General features: G+C 43.8%; 1 protein-coding gene across 1 annotated transcript; it reads right to left on the bottom strand.

Annotated features, from left to right (window-relative positions):
- Positions 1-2,359: 2,359 nt before the first annotated feature.
- crip2 (cysteine-rich protein 2) lies at positions 2,360-23,167 on the bottom strand. The gene is made up of 8 exons (XM_072364701.1): positions 22,994-23,167; positions 11,078-11,172; positions 6,718-6,775; positions 6,210-6,341; positions 5,376-5,444; positions 5,146-5,240; positions 4,017-4,074; positions 2,360-3,771 (listed from the first exon to the last, which is right to left on the bottom strand). The coding sequence occupies exons 1-8, from the start codon at positions 23,034-23,036 to the stop codon at positions 3,704-3,706; spliced, it is 618 nt and encodes a 205-aa protein (XP_072220802.1). The 5' UTR covers positions 23,037-23,167; the 3' UTR covers positions 2,360-3,703.
- Between the last annotated feature and the right edge of the window lie 1,860 nt (positions 23,168-25,027).

Genomic DNA, 25,027 nt, shown 5'->3' with positions numbered 1-25,027 from the left:
GAGCCTCTCGACACAGATTATACATACGGCAAGTAAAAAAGGAGCCTGCTAATGCATTTGTAGTGTTTAGGAAACCGCCTCGGACAAGCGGAAGGATGTGGATACAGTGGTTTTAGCACAGTGCTCATAAAGCTCCTGACACCCTTTTCCAATAAACAGGATCTGATGTAACTGCGCTGTAAAACCATATTGAGTCCTTGTGGACACCACAGGCTTGTGACGACACTTGTGACTTTGGGTGTTCCCTTCCTGTCAGATGTTTTGCTTCACTAAAACTTTTTGCTGGAGTTTTTTAAAGTCTTAACCACAACTGCAAAATAAATTCATTATCATTATCGCCAGTTTCTTCTTTGCTTCTTTTCTACAAAGCCAACTCTAACAGCAACTACTTCTGGTCATGGGAAGTGGCCTCTCTACATCTAAATGGCTGGCCTGCCAGAGAAAGTGACGAAAAGATCCCTGGAGATGTCCCATTTCCATTAAAGTGACCTCTATCCCTCCCCAGTATGGCTGCTTTGGGCACTTTGCTGAAGCTTTCAGACATCTGGTGGAGATGTTGAGTCTATGGAACTATGCAGGATCTTTTTAGGGGATAGGATGGTAGCAATATTGTTTTATGACGTGAGACCAAGTCCAATTCCCCTAAATAAGAAGAAATGGTGCAAAAGAAAAGAAAGAGACTGGAAGGATTTGATACACTTTTATTGGAAAAGCAGTTCTGAAAATCATTTCATGAAAAACAGATAGTTTAACACCAAGTGAGGAATCATATTACTTGCCAAGACCTTCCTGATTTTCAGGCAAGACGCAACTGGCAGCTTTATACTGCGGCTACATAGCAGTGTGTCTTGGCCCTTTTAACTCAATCCTTGAACAAAACTTTGGCTGCTGTGGCTTTGCGAGCAATTCAGTCAGAGATTGTTCCTTCCACTGTCAGGGTGAAGTCAGTACAAAGTATTCTGCGGGTACACTTCGTTGCACCAAAATTCAACACAATGTATGTTCGGACCTTGAACCTCATTCTGACGAGCTGTGACATTAATGCTGCGTTTCCGTCATTTGGAAGGGAAGGTGCTGATAGGAAGGAGTCCCGCTCGACGGTTTTCACACAAATAAAACGGGCTGATGACATCATAAAACAAATGACATCACATCAGTTCACCTTCGTCTAGCTCACTTTTAACTTTCCTATCTGACCGTAGGCAGGTAGGGGTTTTTGTCTTTACTTTAACGTAAATGTACCACTGCACTGGACAGTTTCGGCTCCAAAATTTTGTTAGCATTTCTAGCCATTTGGCTGCATTATTGTAACATTTTGGCAAAAATACTATATGCTTTTCTAGGTGTACAAACTTCTGCATTGAACTAACTTCCTATTTAGTTTATAGCAGAAGCGAGGAATGAGGTCTATGCTTTCAGAACAGATCTACAACCCCTTAGAAAAGAATGGTTCAAGCTATTAATTTATCTATTATAGAAAGAAACATTTCACATTTAGTACATTTCCAAAAAACATTTTAAATGAGCCCCACATAAACTCTAGTTCTGTGGGCTAATACATCCCACAGGTGTTGACAAATCTATTGTCCTTCAGTCCTGTGCGTCTAATTTTGTCTGCAACAGCTGGCCTTATTTGGCAGTCACCATCTCAGGCCCACAATCATCCCAAGGTGCATGTAAGTCTGTAGCTGATGTGAAATAAAAAGCTCTCTGTGGGCGTCTCAGTGTCTCCATTTAAAGTGTTATCCGTTTTGTATCGAGGCAACCGTCCTGCGTAGCTTTCAAGGTGCGGTCCGACACAACGGCATAAAGTTTTTTTCCAACATCTAATTTGAAGTGACTCAATGTGTGGGGAAAAAATGGGAGTTCACGTTTTTAATTTTTTTTTATGACTCAAATCATGACATAGGCCGCAACTGTGCAGCCGAACGTTTGAGCACGCAGCATCGGCACTGCCGCCACACCTGTATTACTGTGAGACTTTTTTTAGGGATGATGTAAGACTGAAACCAGAGAACGGAACAAAGTGAGTCCTGTTACTGTCAATCACTGTGTCTGGGTATGAGACAACAATTTCAAGCAGTTATTATACTTTGTTTGCCAACTACTGACAAGTATCTGTGACTAATAACAAAAAGTGATATGCAAAAGCCTGCAGCACGGCCTCACATACGGAGGTCATTGTCAGCATTTTGGGCTAAATATGAGAAGAATACAGTCATGCTTTATTTGTGTGTTTTGACTTTTGCTAAGAACAAGAATGACACGGTCCCCCTGCTTTTGCATTATCCCTGAAAACGGGTCGATCCAACTCCGTTTTGTCCGCTTCTCATGGGAACAAATCAGACAAACTCGCAGCACATGTGTAGCGTTCGTTTATTGCAGTTCGTGAACAGAAAAAGGGAGTTCAGAATCTGTCAAACAGCTATTGTAACACAGATGAAGAATTTCTGAAATATTTACTCAAGAAATCAAAAAAGACAAATGCAGCAGGGCCGGAATTCAGCAGTTTAACTTGACCAATGACTAGCCCCGCAGTATTTACTCAGCCCTAAATAAAACACAGTAACAGTCGTACAATAATACTAAAATGCACATTCTTACAGAATGACTTGTCTTTAGTTCTACAAGCTAAACTACTATATTTGCTAAGGGGGAAAAATTACAATATAATACTTCAAATAGCACATCATCTCTTGGAAAATAACAGCAGGGTGACTTATTTGAAAATAATAAAAATCTTGATCAAAGAGATTTATACAGCTGACACTGCTCCTGTTTAACCCTCATAATCTGCCAAATAAAGGCTGGTAGTACAACGGCTGATGAAACTTAAAAGGTCTTGAGTTAAAGCAATAAATACATGTTTGCCCACAGCCCAACCTTCCCAAAACTACACCCATATTCTGCCTTTCAGGAAAGACTTTTAAAAAACTCTATTCGATGTAACAAAGGGGAGCGGATGTTTGTCAATTATTAGCACTTTGTGTGGTTTTCCTTTCTCGATAGCACAATTAAACGAATGTCTCGTGATGGGTTGACAGTCGTGTAACAGTCACCTCAGCCATGTATTTTCCCACCTTTTCACAATGTTTGGACCCCTCCCCCCTCCTCATGTAAGGAATGAATTCAGACAGCCAAACTACAAATATGGCATTTTGTAAAATACAGAATTATTGGCAATGTGCTCCCCAGCACCACCTGTGCGTGCAGCAGCCTCCTCGGACTGTCATCACCACGCGCTGAACAAACCGCACCTCTCTCTACCCACAGTGCGCCTTTCCACACCTGAAAATCATTTGCAGTTGTTTTTTTTCCTTCTTCTTTCTACGGGCATGTGTGAGCGCACTTTTGCAGGTGAAAGATTTGAAATTTACAACCTTCCTATTTTTCTACGAATGTGTTCACATACATTTACTGTGTAAACGCGGCAAAAATGCGGTCGGTGGTGCAACAAGGAATAGCACTAATGTGGGGAAATGCACAGAACACATGTCTAGGCAGCAATTTGTAATTAGCAATTAATTCCTCGTGCTGCTAAATCTGATCCAGGGCAGAGGACAGGACAAGAAAGGCTGGTTGACTCAGGTTTGAACGCACAGGTGGGGAGGAGAAAAAAAAAAAAAAAAAAGGCTACAAATAATACTGTGGTTGATCATCAGTGTTGTGAAGAGAAAGGGGGTGAGGCTGAGGGGACAAAGGTTCAAGGCTGGGTCACTGCACTGGGCTCCTTTTCATAGATGTAGCTGCCCACGCCACCAGTGTTGACGCCTGGAAAAACCACAGGGACAGCAGAGGGTGTCAGGGGTTAACAGCGAGGATAAGACAAGGTGCAGCTTGAGCAGGAAAGGTTGAGAAATATTTCCTGCGTGATTAGCTTCAGGCTGAAGAAGCTGCAGTGAGTGACTTTTAATAAAGTTATGATGAAATGAGTCTTGAGAAACACTTGTGTGACATTCAGTATCTTTCACGTGTAGCTTATAACTGGTGGGTTGACAGCACCCCCTAGCGGTTACCTTTGGGCCCGAAGAGAACAGCATAGCATGGTTTGTGGCAGTAGGGCTGGCCGTCATGCTGGAATTAGAAAATACAACAATCACCAACGTTGCAGTGAAGGTGACAGACATGAATGCAGTCAAACACGGAGAAAGAGACTTTTAAGACCGACAGTTTTCTACCCGGAAGGGTATATTCTCCAGACATAACCACCTAAAGCAGGCAAGTAAATGTCTGTGTAGTAAAATTAAATGTGGACTTTTTAATACTTTCCCATTTAGTTTGATCTAAAGTAGGTTCTACAGTCACTGCTTTCTGAGACTTTTCAAGACATGTGACACGATTAAAGATGTTATAGATGTTAAAGATACACACATGAACCGCTGTGCTACTGAAGGCCCTGTAAGCAAGTACAGGTATTCTGTATTCATGTATTCTGTTTCCCAACATGCACACTGGGGGCAGGTTGCTGCTGAAGCAGTCTCCGATGTCATTCAGATGCCTCTCAACTCATTCCCTCACCTTGTGGAGTACTTCTCTCTTATCTGGAACTCCAGCTAGTCCCAAAAATCGTGACTGAGCACTCTGCAACATGTGCAGATGCGTGTGCAGATTAGCTGCTATGATAAGCTAACCAAAGCTATGGAACAGAAAAGCACAACCATAGAAAGGTTCCATCCTTTGTTTATCAATCAAATATTTGTCAGTTTGTCTTCCGGTTTTTGTGGGCCTGTACATTTTGCACTTTATTCAGTATTTCTAATTTAATTTACAGATTTATGGACATTATTTTCTCCTTTTCTTTATCCTTGCAATCATCTGACAATATAGGGTCACGGCCTCATAAACTAACAGACTTTTTACTAGGTTATCAGGCCTCAACCTACAGACTAACTACTTTAACAGCACTGCTTCCATAAAATAATGCCGTTATGAAACTGAACATTAACTTTTAAAAAGGAATCTTCCCTGTATACGCACACATCAACATGGATCATTTCTTATTAAATACCATTTTCAGTATCTTATATTCTATATCCTAAGTCGACTCTTTGCCGAGATTCCATCTCTTCCGACAGCGTTCATTGTCCTGCTCCCCCTTTGTTAGCCTACACAGACCATGTAAATCTGAACGTGATGTGTTCACACCTCTGCGTGGCTGCCAGGAGCCAGAGTCTTGCTGCAACGCTCACAGCGCAGACAGGGTCGATGCCAGTCCTTGCCCAGTGATGTCACCTTCTCAGCTGTCATAAAAAAAAAAATATTAAACACATATACACACACTCACACCTAGACACACGTGTAGAGTAACCACTTAGCATGTTCACACCGTTCACACTTTTTCTCATCCACCATTCCTGAAGTGTGGAGCTACTTACCAAAATACACCTTCTTGCTGCATCTGGGACACAGGTTGGCCTCCCCGGAGAAAGTGGTGATGCCGCCAGCTGCCGACACATTACACACACATTATAACAGAGGCAACCCACAGGGTACTGCAAATAAACAAAAAAGGTTTTATGAATGCCCGCTAGTCTTTCCAGTTAAGTGTAAAATCCAGAGGGCTAATAATCTAAGGGTATAAAAACTAAATTGAGCACAGCACTTCATTTATCCCCCCCCCTCCCTTCTATGTTTCAAAGGAAAATGATGACGCAGAGAGCCTGATCTTTCCAGGTCAGGTGGTTAAAACACCTCTTTTGCTCCTTCCTGCTGAGACCAGGTGGAGTAAAAAGATCAAGTTTTCCAGACACTGGAACCATCCATTTGGAACGGTGACGTGGATACTGAATAAATGGGATTTATTACCTTACTGGATTACACCATCCTTTTAGATTTGGATGTTCTAACCTTAGAGCCCACCCACTGAAAATTTAACATCCAGAATGGTAACAAAATCCAATGTCCTTGCAGTCTTGCAGGTGGGAAACGGACACCAACTGAAAGGGGAACAGTACGAATAAACACCATCTGAAATGATTTTGTTGCTGCTGACAACAGGAGACACATCCTGCCTGAAACCTCTTAGAAAATCCCCATCAAATCCCAGAAGACTTTGTGACCCAGTTTTCTCATCACCGAGTTGTCAGCAGCTTTCATTCTGACCAACACTTTCTTCTCCCAAATCTTCAAAGGGGTGGAAAAAAAAAAAGCTTTCACATTCAAACACAAACTGACAGCGCCATTACTTATGAATATAGTCTCTTATTTACCTTTCGATGGCACCTTCGATGCGTACACACGCTTCTCTTCAGCTTTAGCTGCTGAGTCCACACTGGTGGGAGATGCGTTGTTGTTGGCTGGAGCATCATACACATATGAACCTGCTCCGCCAATGTTCACACCTACGAATGTTGAAGTGGGGACGTGTGGCAGAGATTAGCAACCACAAACAGAGCAGAGGAAATATTCAGTTGATATACGACATTAAAATATTCAAATTACTGTCTTATTCATTTTCTTCGAAGACTTTAAAAAAAACATACATGCATAAAGCCAACTAACAGACAAAAAAAACTCTGTAAATAAATGTAAAAAGAAATTAATTAATAGCGGCATGCATTTGCAGGAATAAAGTATGGAAAAAGATATCGATCTGTCTATCGATGAATAAGCAATTTAAGGTCTTAATAGTAAAAACAATCAAGTATTTTTAAATCAAGTTAAATCATCATTTCATGTTTTAGCAATGTAAAAGGTGTAAAATAGCGTGCACTTCACCTTTTGGCCCAAAGAGGGCAGCATAGCACGGTTTGTGGCAGTATGGCCTTCCATCGTGCTGAGGGAGACACAGAAAAACACCATGACATACAGATGAAGCAAACTGATTCAACGGCCGTTCAAGGCCAAAGACACCCATGTGTCACAGATGGGAAAACTGGGCAAGATGTTTCTGAGAAGTCATAATATTTGCAGGGTTTTATGGCGTCATATCTTGGTATCTTTTTCTGGGAAGTAGAGGTGGAGTTTTTCCCCTGCCATCTTACTGCTGCCTACTGATGACATCATTGTCACAGGCTGCTTTAACACAACGTAATGACTCTGGCTGTTTCCAAGGAACAGGCTTCCTGTTCACACCACACTTCAATGAGAACGGTGGGTCTGCACATGTGCGACCGCCTATTTTTCCATCTGAATGGAAAAACCAAAAAGTCTGAGAGACAGATTTCCTGTGCCTGGTGCACATTGGGAGCACGGCGGCCGTTGGAGGAGCATGTGATCTGCAGGGGGATCAGGGCTGGGAGCCAGGCTGGTCACTGGTCCAGATACTGATGCCTGTAGATAAGAGGAATCAAACAAATGAAGAGGGTAAGGTCCCAGGAAAAACTGCCATTAAACTAGGCCCTCAGTTCATTCCTGCTTCAGCCACTTGAGCTCCTTCTCTTCAGAAGATGGTGTGGAAGCAGGGAAAAAAAACCAAACATTTAATAATTCATCAACTGTGAAAGGATCAGATACTGTTAAAGCAGCCATGCACATTTTAAATTTTAATTTTTTTAACCCGTTTTGTTTGATATTTAGGAGATCTGTGTGGGTTTGGCCATCGGACGCCAGCTTGTCATCAACCACTGATGACTTTCTCAGGATGGGACACACGGGGCTTTATTTCCTGTACAATATCTCTGCACGGATGTGAATTGTCAAGATGTAAAAGGACCCTAAAAATGGATTATCCATTGCAGCCCAGCCCACTCTCTTCCCAGCAGTTAACCTCCCACATCTTCTCCATCTTCTCGTCTGTATTTTCTCTCTTAAACTCTGTGCCCTGCTACTCAACCACCGCTCTCTGCTCTGCTGGACCACATGTGCTGTGTGTAAAGACACCAGAATAAAAAAAAAAAAACGGATAAACTCTGAAGCCTTGGCTGTTTTAGCTCTATGTTAGTCTCATTTTAATTTGAGGATGCGTCACCTGTCTCCAGTTTTCAGGATCAGCTATTCTCACTTTGTACAGCGATGCGAATGTTGCAGTTGCTTCAGGGATCTGCTTCCGTTTTTTGGTTTCTGAACCCTGAAAACAGCTATGTTTACTTGTGACCCTTCATCTCCTGTTATGAAAACAGCCTAATCCTATTGTCTAATTTAAAGCACTTTTAGAAACCAGACAGAGAAATATGGAGCATTTCACAAGACAGAAATAAAATTCTCCCAATCTCCATAAAGTTTACACATACACTCTGTTTTGGGTCTTTGTGTAATAACGGGGATTTTTTTCCTCCATTTATTCATGCATTTATACATCAAAGATCACAGGCCACAGGGTGACGTGCACATTTTAAGCCCATGGTTATTCTTCCCATTTATGATCATTATGTGCTGCCAGAAATGATTATTTTTTATTTTTTCAACAGGACAACCTTTAGCTTGGATTACAGCATGCATTCATAGCTACATAGTTTGGATAAGATTATGCACCATCACAGCATCTGTTTACATCAGAGCTGCATTAATCTTTCTCCAAGATCTTGTCTTGATGAGTTAGAGCCGGACCGCTGTGTGAAGTCTTCTCCAGCACAGATTCTCAAGGGATTTAGGGGTCTGGACTCTGAGGCAGATATATGTGCAAATAATGTCTTTTGTTTCTTAGACCACTCTGTCACAGTTTGAGCCTGATAAATACTGGCCTGGTCCTCTTGGAGGATGTCTGTGCCATCAGGAAAAAAAAAGAAGAAAAACAACCAAAAACCTAAATGATGGAGAAAAAAAACCCCAAAAAACCTGATAAATCGGTATGCCTCATTTTCAGCTGGCCTCATTATTTTGGACACACAGTGTTGCTGAACCTAGACATGCATAATTGAAACAACCCTAGATCATGCTGCCTCCACAGGTTTTGTACATCAGGCTTGACGGATAACACACTTCTCCCACCACTCTTCTTGTACTGACGCACCAGCCACTCTGGAGCAGGGTAAATCTGGACTCATCAGACTACATTACCTTTTTCCATTGCTCCAGAGTCCAATCTTTATGTTCCCTCGTGAATGGAAGACTTTTCATTACATTAGCCTCACTGATGAGCGCTTTGCTGAGACGGCACGGCTGTTTAGTCTCAATACCTTGAGCTCTGTTCTCATTGTGTGTGCAGGCGCTCGGTCCCCATTTAACACTGCTGTGAGATCCACTGATGATTTTTCTCCATTTTTCTTTTTCACCCAGTTTTAGCAGTGTCAGCAATATCCAAAAGATGTCAATTTCCGCGACCACGTGATGTGTCTTCCGACATGGTTGTATAAGGGATAAGAAGCTCCTCTCTGCATCAGTTATTCTTTCTTTTGAATTATCTTTTGGTAAGGCAGTGTATTTTCTTTGTTTCAGCAGTAAGTTCCCACTGAGTGCGATGCTGCGGCGGCTTGCACGAGCTCTCAGATAATCGCCCTTTGTTTGTCTGGTAGTAGTCAAAATACGACGCCAACTTTCATGAAACTTTGCGTGGAGCGAGCACAGAGGTTAAGGAAAATGCATTCAACTCAGTGTTTGAAAGGCTCTCACGAGCAGTTCTACGAGACTCTTCACTGTAAGGATTTAGAGATCTTAAAAATGTTTCACCAGTGTGTTGTGATGTGACTTGAGGGATTTTTCAGAGTTGAGAGAGAAATGATCTTTTATGGCAAACGGCAGAGACTTTACACCTTGTCTCCTCGGGTCTGGCTCTCTGCCACCAGCCTCCCTGCCCCCCCCCCCCCCCCCCCCAGACACCAGAGCACACTGGACCTCGTCCTTTAAATGAAGCATCCAGTGTTGACCTGAGGTTCGTAACCTTCTGCATACCGTGCCTGACACGACAACAAACAGCGTTCCAGACAATCCAACAAAAAAAACCCAAATCCTTTCAAATCTTTCATATAAATACATCTCAGCCTTATTCAATTTCCATCACGATGATCAAACTGCTGTTTTATTTTCTACTAAGGTCAGGCTTGTGGTATGAGAATGAAGCCTGGCGTCCATGGAGACAAGATGGTGATGCGAGTGAGCGCTGGCCTCAGAGATTGTATGACTACATTACTGTAATCATGCAGAGATCAAACAGCGGACCACCATCCCATGTGGTATGCAGGGAAATCGCTTTGGAGAACAAAGAGGTTGAGATCACATCCTCTTTGGTCAGAGAAAAGAGCGGGAGACTCAGAGTGTGTGATATTCACCCAAAGAGGTCGAAATGGAATTGTTGGCCGGGTCATGAAAGACAAAAATCAAAAAGGACAAGATAAAGAGGATCCCCAGGGTGTGGGTGCCGGATAGTGAGCAGTGCACAGTCAGGGGAATCTGTAGCGAGACGCCATACTGCAGGCTGATTATGTAAGATGGAGAGGAAGGATCTGAAAGCAACTCATCCTGTAGGGCTAAGGGGGTGAACTCCCATGAGGCCACAACATATTAACAGATGCAACAAAATACAAAAAAACAAGGCAGGGAAAGGGGCACACACTCATTAATATCCTGTACAAGGACTGTGAAATGAAATAAAAAGAAGCATGCGTTTGAATACAGCATGTCACGAAATTCATGTTCAGAGCTTAGAGACCGCCTCTGATTTATTTATTAATTTTTTCCTTTAAAAAGGTTTCCCTCAAATGTAAACAGTCAAGGTTCAAAAGGTCGACGCATGGGTCAATTGGGAAATTTTGCCAATAAGTCAAATGACAACTCAAACAGCAATGGCTTCCTGTGGTTGGTTTTTACAATAACAGTCAATGAGCTGCAGAGATTCTACAGCACTAGAGGTTGTTGACCTTTGACCCGTGCAAGCAAAATCTCTAATCCTGTCATGGAAATTGCTGTCAATGTCCTGTGTTCAATGTGAGCCTCTCGAGCGTTGCAAAGACCGCAAAGAAAGAATTATTTTGCAAAAGCGGATGAGATTCTTTTTTTTTTTTTTCAAACTCTGAAAAATAAACAGATTTTTGTACAGCGGTGGTGTAAAAGTTTCCAAATGCATCTTGCAAATCCATCAGGTCACCATAACTCACAGATTTGTTATTCATAAAGAGAGAGAGAATAATAAAAAAAAGAAGAAGGGGTATCCCATGCTTTTTTTTTTTAAACTGTGCCGTCTCTGGTACGAAGCCTCACTGACCTCAGCGTGGCCCCCGGCATTCAGAAGCTTGTTGCAGCGGTCACATTTGAGACACAGCTTGTGCCAGTCCTTCCCCAGCGATGACACCTTTTCAGCTGCACATGAAAGACAAAAGACACAGGGAAAAAGAAGAATGGGGGTGGGGGGTGGGTCAATGCAAGCGCTCACATAAAGCATCGTTTATACAGATTACAGTGAACAACTGCCTTTATTTTCCTCAAATCGGTTGCGTGTGCATCTGTCATAATGTGCCGTTCAATCACTCGCTGCAGAGAGGAGTGACGGCTCTCATTGCTTCACTCTCCACAATAATGATTAGCTTGTGCTGTATTGTCTGTGGCCTAGATGGAAATTCTGCCAGCATGCCAACTGAGTGATTGTTTTCTGGGGGGAGGCGGGGACTCTAGGAATGCCTGCGTGCTGAGCAGGATGCTGCGATGAGGTCACGGTGAGATCAGACGGACAGTGGCGTTTGTCCCAGTCCAGCTGGAACAGCAGGGGGTGTCAACATCTAACCCAGATCCTTTGTGTAACCCCTTCAAACACACACACAAACACACACCCATCCCCCAGTTTACAGTATACCCATCCTGCTGCAGACGGCCCCTCAACCCCATTTCCGTCCCCCTCTTCTCCCAGAGCACAAACTGACCGCCCCTCCAGACAGGCAAGGAACCCTAATTATACACGAACCAATAATAAATCACCACTGCTTCCACACAATGGGCCCCAAGGAGTCGTGCTGGCAGCAGAGGAAACACCTTCTCTTATCAAGGCAGGGCAAAAATAGCCGGATACGAGAGTCTGTTTCCTAAACACCCTCGGTCGAAAAAAAACACAACAACATGTGCGCACGCATACAACAGGCATGCAGACACAAAGACGATCACATCCTCCTGGTGTTCCTCTCTTTAATGGCGTTCCCACACGTGCGACGACCTGTAAAAGTACGGCAAAATCTTCCCGTTTCACACACAAAAAAAAGCAGCCATCGCGGTATATTTTGCCAAACGTGCGTTTTGAACGACCAGCATTGAATCACAAATGCTTAACGAATCCAAATAGGATCATATCACACTTCCTCGTTTAACAAAAATTGGTAATTAAAGGGGTTAGCAGTAAGCACGCATCACTCAGAAACAACAAAGCGCTGCTTTCATGTATGATGTGTCTCTCGGGACTTTTTCAAAAATGTCATATCTTTTGCACATCTGATTAAATCATCTTTCCTCTTTGGGTAATCATGTTAAATTTGATTTGATTTGATTCCGATGTGAATGGCAGAAATGGTGTCAGGGGTATCGAGTGGAAAATTCCCCTCTGGGTTGCTTTGGGAGCTGTGACAACTCCCTGCTGAGGTCTGCTGCTCGCTCTCCAGTTTCACGGTCAGCTCTTCTCGTCGGTTACAAACGCTGAGGCGAAATGGACAACAACAAGGCCCTAGAGAACAGCTCAGGATGGGTGGGGGGGGTAGGCTCTTATAAACCCCCCCCAAGCACAGAAGAATGCTGATATGGACAGAGCCCCTCTAAATCAGTAGGTTTGCCTCTACATCAGGTAATGACTGTCAAACCTCAAGACACCATAACAGTTTGATTGAAACCTTTCTCACGTGTAAAAATTGCTATTTTGTGTTGCTGCTGCCTGTGTTTACACCACAACCTCAACTGTCTCTGCCACCTCAGCTTCCTCCACCTTCTACTGGCATTTTAAATGCTTTAACTCTTAAAAATCGGTTACACTTGAGCTCAAATGCTTTCATTGCCGAAGCATTCTTTTTTAATTTAGTCTCTGAACATGGCAACTCAGCGGTAAAGAATCGCGCCACAGTCCAGCAATATAGAGTACAGGAACACTGCCAGTGTGTTTAACTGACTGATTCATGGACGTATACACACCTCCAGCCAGATTTATAAAGTCAGAGTATGAATGGAAACAGACGTCAGAGGGACGGCTGTTTGTCCTCACTCCCTGTAATTGACTGCCTACTGTTGAAGAGCTCCCACTTTTAAAGGACAGCTATTGTAAAGAGAGGTCTCTGTCTGTGTTATTTGTTGTGGGAGTTACAGAGTGGGGGAGGTAGAGGGGATCTGCATCTGGCCCAGATGTTTATACCCCCCGGCCTGAGCCAAGCTCTATCTTTATTATCTTTTACATAGCCCCGACCACTGAGAGAGAAAGCCAGAAAATTTGACATTTTCACTTAGTCTTTCACCCGACCAAAAATAAAAAAAAAAACTGAAAAGAATTACGTAACGACTGCGTCAAGGGGCCAACAGACAGTTTCTGCATCCCGAAATAGTGAACGTGTGGGCACAAATGATGCAAATGAAATGCTACCACATCCCCCTCTGCCTCGTTACGACAACAATGTGAGGGTAAACGCAGCCCCTTGTGGAAACTAATGAGCTCCTGTTCACGTGCAAGGCTCGGTGGAAACTCACATTTACATTGTCAACGCGGATGGGGACTTGCGAAATCCTGGCAGCCGATCTGTCTTTCCTGCTTCCGAAGTGAGTTGATGTAAACAGTGGGTCTGCATGATGAGATGAACTCGATTATAGCTATAGTTGGGTTATGCTCCTTATCTGAGCAAGGGTAATTATCCTTTGTTACATGGTGGTGAATGAATCGAATCACTGGCACAAAGCATGTCACACCCCGGTACGATAGGTGGCGCTGTAATCATTTCAACTATCGCTAACAGAGCCACTTCCGGTTGATGCCTTCACCAACAACAACAAAACTAAGGCATTCGAGAAAGATGGCGAACGAAGAGCAAGATGAAGCTACAACCCTCTACATTTAACTTGTGATGAGCATGCTTATGGCACAAACGCGATGCAAAGCGGCGCATTCTCCATCGCGTTGTTTATTTCTTTCCGACGGCGGCGATAACAACAGTAATATCGTCTCCTTCGACTTCCGGGTGAGAATCCCGGGAAAAAATCTTGAGCATGCGCAGAACGCTCGATCCAGACCACAACGTGCTTCTGCCGTCTATCAATCAATCAACATTTATTCATATAGCACCTTCCAACAACCAGACCAAAGTGCTTCACAATTCCAGAAATAGATTAAAAGTAGATTACATGTAACACAAGACAACAACAAAAAGGTGAGCCACAGCTTCAGTGAAAAGCCAGTTTAAATAAAATGTTTTTAATTTGGCTTTGAACTGCGGTAGGTCGGTGGTGGTACTAAATCAGACGGCAGAGTATTCTAAGATGTCAGACCTGCCACTGCGAAGGATCGTTCACCCCACTGCTTACACCTGGACCGGGGAACCTCCAGTAGATGTTGTCCAGCAGAGCTCTGCCAGATTGGTCTACATGCACGTGTGGATAGAGTTTTCTCGGGGTCTTAATCCGATTGCGAGTAACCCGATCCGATCCGTTTTTTTTTTGTTGTCAGATTAAGGTGTATCCATGAACTGAATAACTCAGTTTCATTTTAATTTAGCCATTAATCCGATCCGATAGCACTCACGTAACCCCACTGACTGTCTGTATTCTTTCCTGTGATCTAAGTCCCTTTGCATTTACATATAGCATTGTAAAAATCTGTTTGCTCCATTTTCTTTTTTCCCAAATGGTAAGTTCACTGCTCCCACCTGGAAATCTTGTCAGACTTGCTAGGCTTGACTGTAGCCTATGAAGTGGACTTTCCAGGTCCTGAGGCTGCATAGACTGCATTTATAAGCATAAATAAATGGATATAGCCTCTGGGGCTAAAAAGATGCAGCTAATGTGGAAGTGCCTAAAATCTGCGACTCCCGCAGCTCGTGCAGGAGCCTACACTGATAAACCTTTCTAGAAAAAGCCAGCTTTTACATCCTGCATAGCTAGACAGATGATTTCAGAGAGACTGTGAGCCCTATGGAAAAGATTGACCTAGTCCATCATTTTGGGTAAAAGCAGGCTTTAATTTGTACTTGCTGTGTGGGAAAGTGTTTCATGTGGGCCTGCGCCGGGCGATTTAGCTTTGGCGGCTGCAGAGGCGTTTAGAAAATCTCTGGGATTTGAGGGACTTTTCACATTTATGCAATTATGGGCCACTGCTGTCTTCAGAGAAGTGAAATAAATAAATAAAATAAAAAAAACAAGTAAGCATTGATTTGAAAATCCTGACTGAGAGGGGATGGAAGCCTCTGCAGGATCATTGAGCTCCTAGCAAGAAAGAAACCGCTGGACAGAGGTCATCACCATAACCATTTGATACCTGCACCACTGTAAGCTGCTTAACTTCATTTGTAAATTCCTGATCTAAGCTCTTTAGCGTGCGCTTGCTCTCTGACTCCATAGTCAATATGGTTTAAATCACTGAGACAAGCTGCTGCTGATTCTCCCTCTCATCGATTTAGGCATTAATTACTCTGAAGAGGGGTTGACTTAAATGAAATAAAACAAGCAGGCATCCAAGTGCAATTTTCCAAGTCGAAATGATGATTAGAACATATTCTAATTATTGATTGGGACTTGTTATCGGTGTATTCTGACATCTTTGTGCTGGGAAATTGTGCTCAGAAGACGTCTAGAGAGGATAAAGGGGGCAGTTCAACATCTAAGAGCATCGGTTCTACCTGCACAGACAGAGGTGCAAATGTTGTTTTTTCAGCCACTGTACAGAGGCGGCGTGCTCAGACGGAGCTCCTGGGCTTATTGGGGAGCAGGCCTGCAGCAAATGTCCCACAAATACACAGTAATTGCAAGAAGCATTAACGAGGGGGCCCTCTGAGGGAAAACAGCGGGGCCCCTTAATTACCCTTCCCTGATTGTCAACAGTGACAGAGCGGCTGCCAGAGCCGGCGATGGACGGAGATTCACTCTGAGTCAGGAGGAAATTTGCTCTCAGTCTTGCATCTGACAGATAAACAAGGCACAGGAAACTGAACAACATTCATACCGATGAAATTACAACATGAATGATGACAGGAAAGTCTGTCAGTCGGGCTGGGCTTTCAAATCTAATATGGGTTTTTTTTTCTTTTTCTTATCACTCAATAATTCGATCAGGATGCAAAAGGGGGAAATGTAATGTATTTGACTGAAGGGAGATCAACAAGGCTGCGGCTCGGCGTGCCTCAGTGGCTCATCTGTCCAACACAAGTCAAGCAACAACTGAAAACGCTGCCAATGCCTCAGTTTATTATTGCTCTTAATGTGTTCGTCTCAGTTACAGCTAACTTTTTCAAACGGACATCAAATCACCAGCGTAAGGCTCCCATAATGTTCATGATGCAACCAATGTCATCGGAAAGGTCTTCATTGCAAGGCTGGCGAGCTTCTGCTCCGTTTGCACCCTCTGGTAAAACGGACCCATCTGTTCTGCTTTTTCTGCAATAAATCCGTCCAAAACTCACTCAGAGAGCAACACACACAGCACTCTCTTCCTCCTCCTTTCTGTTCCTCTCCTCTATCAGTAACAGCTAAGTCCACGTGGGTGTTAGTTTCCCTGGCTTTTGTCACAGCAGTGTTATTACTGCACGCCCTAATAAGGCTAACACACCTGACTGAGCGACCGGAGGTAAAACAGGACCGAAAAAATAAACGCAAGGTGCATTTTGCATGGAAAAACACTCCTCAAGAGAAATGCAGGCAAACAGAGGAAAAAATAAGCACCCCGTGTTTCCTTGTCTACATCCTCTTTCTATTCCGCTCTCTGGAGTACAAACACTCTTGAGGACTCGTGACCTTTACTTTAAGTGAAGACAATGGCCATTCATGTTCAAACACAGGGGTATTCGGCCCCCCCGCAGGAAGAAACTTTCATGGAGTTTTCAACAGAAATAAAATATGCCGTCTTGCTGCATCAAAAGTTCAAACGACAAACTAAAGACTGAAATCCATACAAGTGGATTCATTTGGTAGAATCTGGGATTAAAATGCTAAGGCTTGAGTTAAAAAAAAAAAAAAGATTTGTGTGTTTGTCACAAAAAAATGAGATGGCTAATCTATTGCTAATCTTGCCCACTTCAAGCTCTGAGAACAAGACATCCTTCACCAATTTGACTCCATAATAATGTTTAAAATGATGCTACATCTGTGCAAGTTTGACCTTGGTGGCGGTGTTGACGATCATAATTGATTTGTTCAGGGACAGTGAGCACATGCAGCTCCCTGTGCAGCTCAGTGACTGTGCCAGGGTGGATACCCAAGCTCCAGAGCCACTTGGAAACATGCATTTGGATCAAGCCCTCCCTGTGGGTGATGCAACCCCGTAGCAAAACCTAGCTCTGGAGGTCGCCTGTCGCCTCAGCCAAGGCGGGGTTTCCTCTCCAGGCTTTCTCCCTTCACCCCCCCTGAAAATAAAAGAGGCCGACCTCATGAAGCCCAGTGGCTGACGTATATGGACTGTAGTTAACTCGCATCCTGTCTGCCAGAGCAGCCGCAGGCAAAGCAGCCTTTTCACATTCCATCTTTGGGACTTATTCGCTCTCTCTGAACCTCTGAGCCTACTTACCCTACATCACATCTCCAACCTACAGTGATTTTAGGAATATCTAGTCAGCATGGCTTGCTTACAAAGTAGCAGACCATATCCTCAGAGGAGGAAATGCCTTTATCACTAGAACGTTGCCTTCACTTTGAACCTGCTATAATTCGATAATGAGCCCCTCAGAGGAAGACATCACATGACAGCGATATATAACAATTTAGCAGTGACGACTTAAGTGAAATCATCTGAATCTGGTAAGGTGGGGTGATAAAATAGACCACGTCTAGATGACAGCACGGCTGATACGGTGAGATGAATCAGAATTACCAATGTGAAAAAAAAGTCGACCACATCACATGAAATACATGTAGTGGCTTATCGTCTGCATCGAGACCAATCAATCACTTAAATAGTGGAAGAATCCAAAACTCATGTGCAATGGAGTGTATCCCTAAATTAATATTTTTATCTGATCAGTAACATCCTTCGTTGACATATCTGAAGGCTCCAGCATCTATCCTCGCTCATGGGGAATACCAAAAAAACTAATCAGCCTCGCTCATTGGCCCTTGCATGATGCACTGCTAAAAACACATGACATAGGAGGATAAATTATTTGCACGATGACTCTACTTAACACAATATCTGATATTTAATGACATGTGATACACAGATATTTTTTAAACTCCTCTCAGCTGACAACAAATGCCAATTTAAATGAGAAGATACTGGAGCCTGTCTTAGCCGCCACTGGCCGACTGTCCACTGCAGGGCCAACGCAGAGACAAGCAACCACACATGCCCACACTCACTCCTAGGGTCGATTTAGAATCATTAAGGAAGCCAGAGAAGCTGGAGAGAAGCAGACACCCTCTTTAACTTTAAGATTACGCTGAAAAACTTTCCTTTTTGAGAAAGCCTATAGTTAGGGATGGCTCAGGTGATCCTGAAACGTCCCATAATTAAGCTGCTATAGGCCTAGACTCCTAGGGGAGTCTTATGTCACACCTTTCCTCACTTTGCTCTCTTCCCCCCCCCCCCATTTAATTTCTCAAAAGATATTATGTACCGTACATTTGGCATTATTGTGGTTTCCCTGTTCCAACAGGTATCCTTTGAATTGTTGTCCCCTCTTTTCTGTCTTCTCAGCTGGTCGAGGCGGATGGCCACCCTTCCTGAGTGTGGTTCTGCCAGAGGTTTCTTCCTTTTGAAAGGGAGTCGCTCCTCTCCACAGTCGCCTCGTGAATGCTCAGGACGGGAGATTGGACTGAAGACAAGTTTCGGTGCAATCTGTTGGTTTCCTTAGCTAGGAAATGGTTTTTGAATTGGCTCTACATGAATTAATTGGATTGATATTTGAATTTAATTAATTGGATCTGATTGGATTATGATTGCAATGAATTGAACAGCAATTGGCTTGAATTGGACTGTATCATGGAAGTGCCTTGAGGTGACATTTGTTGTAACTTGGCGCTGTATAAATAAAACCGAATTGAACCTACACATGCCCGCGGAGAACCTGCAACTCCACACAGAAAGGCCCCCAGCTGGGATTCAAACCTTTGGTGTGAGGTGACGGCGCTAACCACCACGCCACTGTGCAGCACCTTCATGTACATTTTTTTTCACCCTGTATCTCAAAGCTTACATCCTCCTTTGCAACATATCAATATTGTGTATTTTCACCTCAAATCAGTGTCGTGTTGAAGCTTACATTTATGAACTAGCTGTGAAATTGACAAAGGACAGTAGAGCCACGAGTTACAGTGGCTCCATTCATTCATCTGTTATCTACAGAATGAGTTGGGTGCTTTTAGATATGAAAAGAAAAATCTATACAACGTGTGACCTGAAAGCAAATAAAAGCATGGTAAACAGCTCTGAGTGGCAGAAGAGCTCAGTTAGAACACAGAATAATAGTTTCTGTTCAGGTAAACCTGACACACAAGAGCTTGATCATGATTTATTCACCAGACCCGTTTCTGTCGTTTCGAATGGGACTTCTTTATGTGCAGAATCTTTCCTTTTTATTCTGCACTGCCACATGAGCTGAATAAATACGCACCTGGGAAATTAAAGCAGAGAACTGCGGAACGCAAACACCGGATAATGTGCGAGTCTGGAAGAACTCCCAACTTTGTGCTTCTGTGTGGTTATGCAACAGGTCACACTGCTGCAAGGTTTCACCTGTGTGCGAGGGGGCTGTCGTCACTCAGCTTAATGCCATCTCCATTAGGGGATCATATTTGTTCCTCAAAAAGCCGGAGAAAAAAAGGACCCTGACACACAGGAGCTGGTAGGTTATGCAATGCCATCGAGCAGGAGGCAACAACTCAAGAAATGATGTTACATAACTGACGAGGCACATTCTCACAGCCCAATGGGCAGCCAAGTGGAAAGCAGGGTGCTCTCACGATGACGGAAAAGAGGAGAGTGAGAGAAAAGAGCATTGTGTGGATGTTATGGGACAAAAAAGACAGAAGAGGAGGTGTGTGGGAAACAGCACTGGTCAGTGTCGTCAGACTGAGGGGACGAAGGTACTCCGTCTCTCTCGAAAAAGACAAGAGGCCCGTGTGAATAGAGACGTCGCTTCTAATTAGAATGCATGAAGCACTTTGAGAGTCTCGGTTTAAGAGGAAAAGGCGAGTCATTTCACCCCATTTCTCCCGGGAAAAAGTAAAGCTGGGGGAAAAGGAATTCAGGCCCTGCGGCATCACCAAAGTGAGTGAGAGGGGTTGGTGAATAAAAGAGTGAAAGGAGAAACTCACAGGAGAGCACCATTAGTTCCCATTAAGTCCTCGATTATTCAGTTAGCTGCACAAAGATGCATTGCTCCCTGTTTGTCGTCCACAGGAGATGGATCACTGCTGAATTTGGACTCGGAGTTGGCAGATTTAGTGAGCTGTGCCGAGCTGTGTTCTGTATGGACTCTCTCACATGCCAGGAATTTCCACTGGGCCTGGTCACATGTCAGCCGACAGTCTCCTGTGCATTTTAAGCGTCTCTGCACCACAAGAACTAACAGATGCAAGGCCACAATGTGGACACTGGGAGTTTGAATTCAACTAATCATACACTTGAGAAATGGCAATCCTTAAGATTTACGCGTACTTGTAATACCATCGCATGGGATGTTTTTCTTTCTTGTTAACCCGGGTTTCTGAAAATAAACTGGCATCTCGGGCAGAGAAAACATTGGCCTTTTAGTGGCAGTTAAGTTCAGCAGCCACCACTATGAGACAGCTGTCCAATAAAGTAGCAAATGGAAAAAAAGTGGGGAAAAAAACCCCAGAATAATTTCCAACCCGACCGTGGCTCACCACGGCTTCTTGAAAGAACACTTGTTTTCGCACAAGAAAGGAGTCAAATGCAGAACCCCTCGCGTGCTACAGCGTGACGTGGGTTAATGCTGGGTGGGCCAGTCACCGCTCCACATGTCACACCCCCAAACCACCGCCGCCAAAAGGACAAAATAGGACGGGAAACAATCTTCAGTAACACGTGTCCTAGTGCAGATCTGAAGAAGAGGACCCCCCCCTCACACACACACACTTTGCACCCCATTCATGTCTGCTTCCTGACTTCAACACTCTTGCAGACCTGGAAATCCACCTCAGCTCTGGATTTCTCACACCTCTGGGGAGCCAAGTGGCTGAGAGCAGGTGTGTGAGCCAACTCAAAACTATCTGAAAGTCATCCGACATCACGTCGATGACCCAGGCCGAGCGTTCCTCCATCCCAGACTTCTCCCATTCCTTGTCACACAGCCTCCCATGAAATGACCGAGACTGCAATGTTGTCATTACCGCCTCCCCTCACTCCTCAGCCAAGTTTCTCATGCTCGCTTCCAGCAGCCGTTCATCATCCTCGTCACCGACTCAGTCCTACAGCGCTCTCCACCCAACAAGGCACACCCCAACCAAAATAACTCCAGACTGGATCTTGGCAAACTATATAAAAATAACATTCATCACCAAGGATCTGTGACTCACTCGCTGCAGCGAAATAAGGCTGCGGAGCAAATTAATCGTCAGGGGTGAATTAAAGCAGCTTTGGACGATAACAAATCTTATTTTCTCAGATATGACTCCATGCTAGTGACTCCCGGGAAAACACAGGATGAGCAGCAGCTGTGATGCGTGTTGCCACCCCTGTTACGCAAGAACACTTCCATCCACTCACATAATTGGTTTTGACCCCCATGACGGCTTTGATGTGTGCCGTGACGTGTGAAAAAGGGTCACCGCAGACGAATGGAGCATCTCTTGATTCCAGGATGCGGTAAGACACAAACACGGGATTTCTCCGGGTTCAACAGCACAGCTGCAGACACAGAGCGTGCGCTGGAAAATAAAAGGGAAGCAGGACGCCTGTGAAGTGCAGATGTAAATCACTGTTTACGTTCACAATCTGAGCTCCTTTAATCCCCTGCGTTTGACTTAGCCCAGTAAATATGTTACATCTGCTGAAGATAAGATGAGGTGTTACCTCCCCTGCTGTAACCGAGTACCAGTCAAAGCTCTTTGCCCAAGTGGGCGTTTTGATTTCTCAGCTTTGCTTGCAAGGACGCGAAAGATGCGTTTACAGTTTTTTTTTTTCAAAATCATCCCACTGACACAGCACGACGTTGCTGCTCCTCGATGATCATCGCATATGGTCCTCCTGCACTGTTGGCAAGGGCCTCCATCAGCTACCCTCCAAAGCCAACTGCCAAGCTTGGAAGTTGGCCAAACACAACAAATTTAACAAAAATGGCACAGATTAGTAGCAAAATAAGATAAATCATTCAACAACACGCAGAGAGTCGCACACACTCTCGCTGACGTCACGGACAGCGGACACTCAGGGAGATATTTGCTGTGGGATCTTTCTTTTGTTTACTTTTTGTTTGTTTATTAACCTTTACCTCTCCAGCTTTTGGGTTTCCCAAAGTTTGCCCATGTTAATCATTTGCCCTGCCTGCAACTATTGGCCTAAAAAAAATAAAAAGCCTAAGTCAAGGAATGCTCTGAACTTATGTGAGAGATTCCTTTGGGAAATCTGGGAAAAGCTTTACATTTTTCCCACCCATACAAATATCCAAAAGATATGTTTCCAATAGAACGCAACCGACAAAACATTTAGATATTATTGCCGTGTGCTGAAAAATGGTTTAAAATCCACAGATGCAGCTGACATTTCGTTCATATTTCAAATTGTCATTCACACAAATCAGGCTTTTAAAATGTCTGGAAATTCTACCACGCGATCTATCTCCAACGTATTTTATCTCGAATGAATGACCGTAACTACTTTCTGTCCGATTGGAAGCATCACTCGAGGCATTTCGAAACAGTAGCGTCACAATAACATAAAACAAGTTCTCGCGAATACATCGATCCCTCATCGGGATCATTATTTGGCAAACGAGGGGGATCACCATCATCAATCAAAAGTAATTTCAACAACAAGGACCCCCGTGAGCCGGACACCACTTACCGAAATACACCGTCTTCTCGCACTTGGGGCACTTTGAAGCCATGCTGTGGTGCTGGAGGTCGAGTGAAAGTGTTGTGTTTTGTCTGTCCGCAGCAGCTTTCTCTACTACTCTTCGTTCTTTGGCTCTTCTCTCAACAGCAAGTGTCCCGCCGCTCAAAGAAGCAGGAGCATCTATTCAGCCACACAGCTTCTCATTTGCATGGCCCCGCCCCCCTCAGCCAAAGCGCCCGTCCTGACCACTTCAAGTGCTGTGGGAAATGTCTCAACTTGACAACAAACGTTAGAAGACTGACTGATTATCAAGCTTACAGTGTACAACGTAAAGCATCATTATTAGTGTTTGCTTAATGTTTGAACACTTTAACATCCGTCCTCATTTGACTGAAACTGATCTTGGTTTAGGAGGGTTGTTGTAACCTGCATTTTTGTTATTTTCTGGTTGTTGAAAACCTCAGTTTCTGTGTGGAGTTTAACAACACATCACTACTTTTCATGTGAGCACACAGGTGAAAGCTGTCAAGCAGTGACATTTTATTGATTAAATGTAAAGTACTTCACGGGCAGACATCCAAATACACCCGAAGTGCTTCTATATTTCTATGGGCCGTCTTGCAGTCAGAAAACCTCTTGGATGCCCCATTTGACAGAGCAAATCAAAAAGAGGTTTTGTTGTAAAGGCTCCCAGTTTTGAGCAGTGTAACCACAGAAATGTAGAAACTTATTTTCAAAAAGCCCATTTCAACTATTTTACTTAACTTTATATTGCTGATTTTTACCTGATTGTTTCATCTTACCTAATCTTGCATGATTATGTGAATTTGAAGTGTTCCCGATATATATGATGTGTTATTGTTACAGCACATTTGTTTCTACTTTTTTTTGTAAATAACCGAGTTGTCTTATCTTTAAGAGTGGCCATTAAGACCACAGCTTAAACATAGTAACCTTTTTATGTGATCGAATGACCGGATCTCTTTCAAGTCTACCCCTCCCTTTAGAATCTTGTTGAATTTAAAGTCTTCCATGCAGAACTTGAAGGCAGCATGTTTCTCTCAATAGGCCAACCTGTGGTCTGCCTCAGCCAGCAAAGCCAGGCGGGAAATTTTTTTGGGCAACTGCTGGGGCAAACTGGTCTATTGGGCCAAATACACTCCCACTTCCTTTTCCCCCTCTTCCACAAGAAGAGTAGGCAGTGTCTGGTTGAATCACAATGCTCTCTTTCAGACTGAGCGACTCATAGGAATTTGTAAGGCAAAGGAAGACGTTGAAATGTGGCTGGGGTGGATCAGCTTTCCCTTTTGAAGGCTTGTTGGCTTCGTGACAAATTAGGCCTACTGAGAGAGACAGACAGAGCTGGAAAAAACTTCTCACAGTCCAGCATCACATATAGCTGCTGAATTCACTTATGATGACTAATTAAAACACTCAGTGACAAGACATTATCAGTTCCTTCAGCAGATAGTCTGCTTCATTCCGCCTCTCCTCTTGGGACAGAGAGTGCCTGAGATCATCTTTTTCACACATTGGTGCTGTCTGGTGTGTCCGCCTGGTGACACAGAGCAGGTCCCGGTCCAGGAACGGCTACCCTGATATTTCCCACATCTGCGTAACGGCTGATTAGCTCCTGTCAGCGTGCCAGCAACAGCTTCCTTCTTATCTCTGAGTTCACTGTTTTTAGAAAGAAGTCAGACTAACGGTCAACAGGAGACTCGGGTCTCTTGAGGGAAGCAAAATTGTACGCTAGACAGTTAGAGATAATCTATTGTGTTAGACAGAGGACACGAGTTCATTACTTTTCACCTTCAGTTGTTTGCTGTGGTTGCAGCTTTGTTGTCAGACCTGCTGAGAGGAGGTCAAATGTATGGTGGAATGAATAAGAGACAAAGAAGAGATGAATACTAAAGGTGAAGATGAAGGGCTAATGCTCCCTGAAATCCTTGGCTCCCTGAACACATGTGATAAAGAAGCGGTCTGGCTACTGAATAAAACATGTATGTGAGGCTGAAAAGATGCTGAACAACTGGAAAAGCTTCT

Source organism: Leuresthes tenuis, unplaced genomic scaffold (genome assembly GCF_036924035.1).
Source record: "Leuresthes tenuis unplaced genomic scaffold, fLeuTen1.0.hap1 SCAF_15, whole genome shotgun sequence".
Classification (NCBI taxonomy): Eukaryota; Metazoa; Chordata; class Actinopteri; order Atheriniformes; family Atherinopsidae; genus Leuresthes; species Leuresthes tenuis.
Note: the sequence above shows the minus strand (reverse complement) of the source record. Positions and strands in the feature narration are given on the sequence as shown.

What these genes read in the sequence shown, in the direction of transcription:
- crip2 (XM_072364701.1), bottom strand. Translation starts at nt 23,036, where the DNA reads ATGGCTTCAAAGTGCCCCAAGTGCGAGAAGACGGTGTATTTCG. An exon ending in ATGCCGGGGGCCACGCTGAG is followed by an intron (nt 6,776 to 11,077) that starts GTCAGTGAGGCT and finishes TGTCTCCCTCAG; the next exon opens with CACGATGGAAGGCCATACTG. An exon ending in CAGCAAGAAGGTGTATTTTG is followed by an intron (nt 5,241 to 5,375) that starts GTAAGTAGCTCC and finishes TTTTTATGACAG; the next exon opens with CTGAGAAGGTGACATCACTG.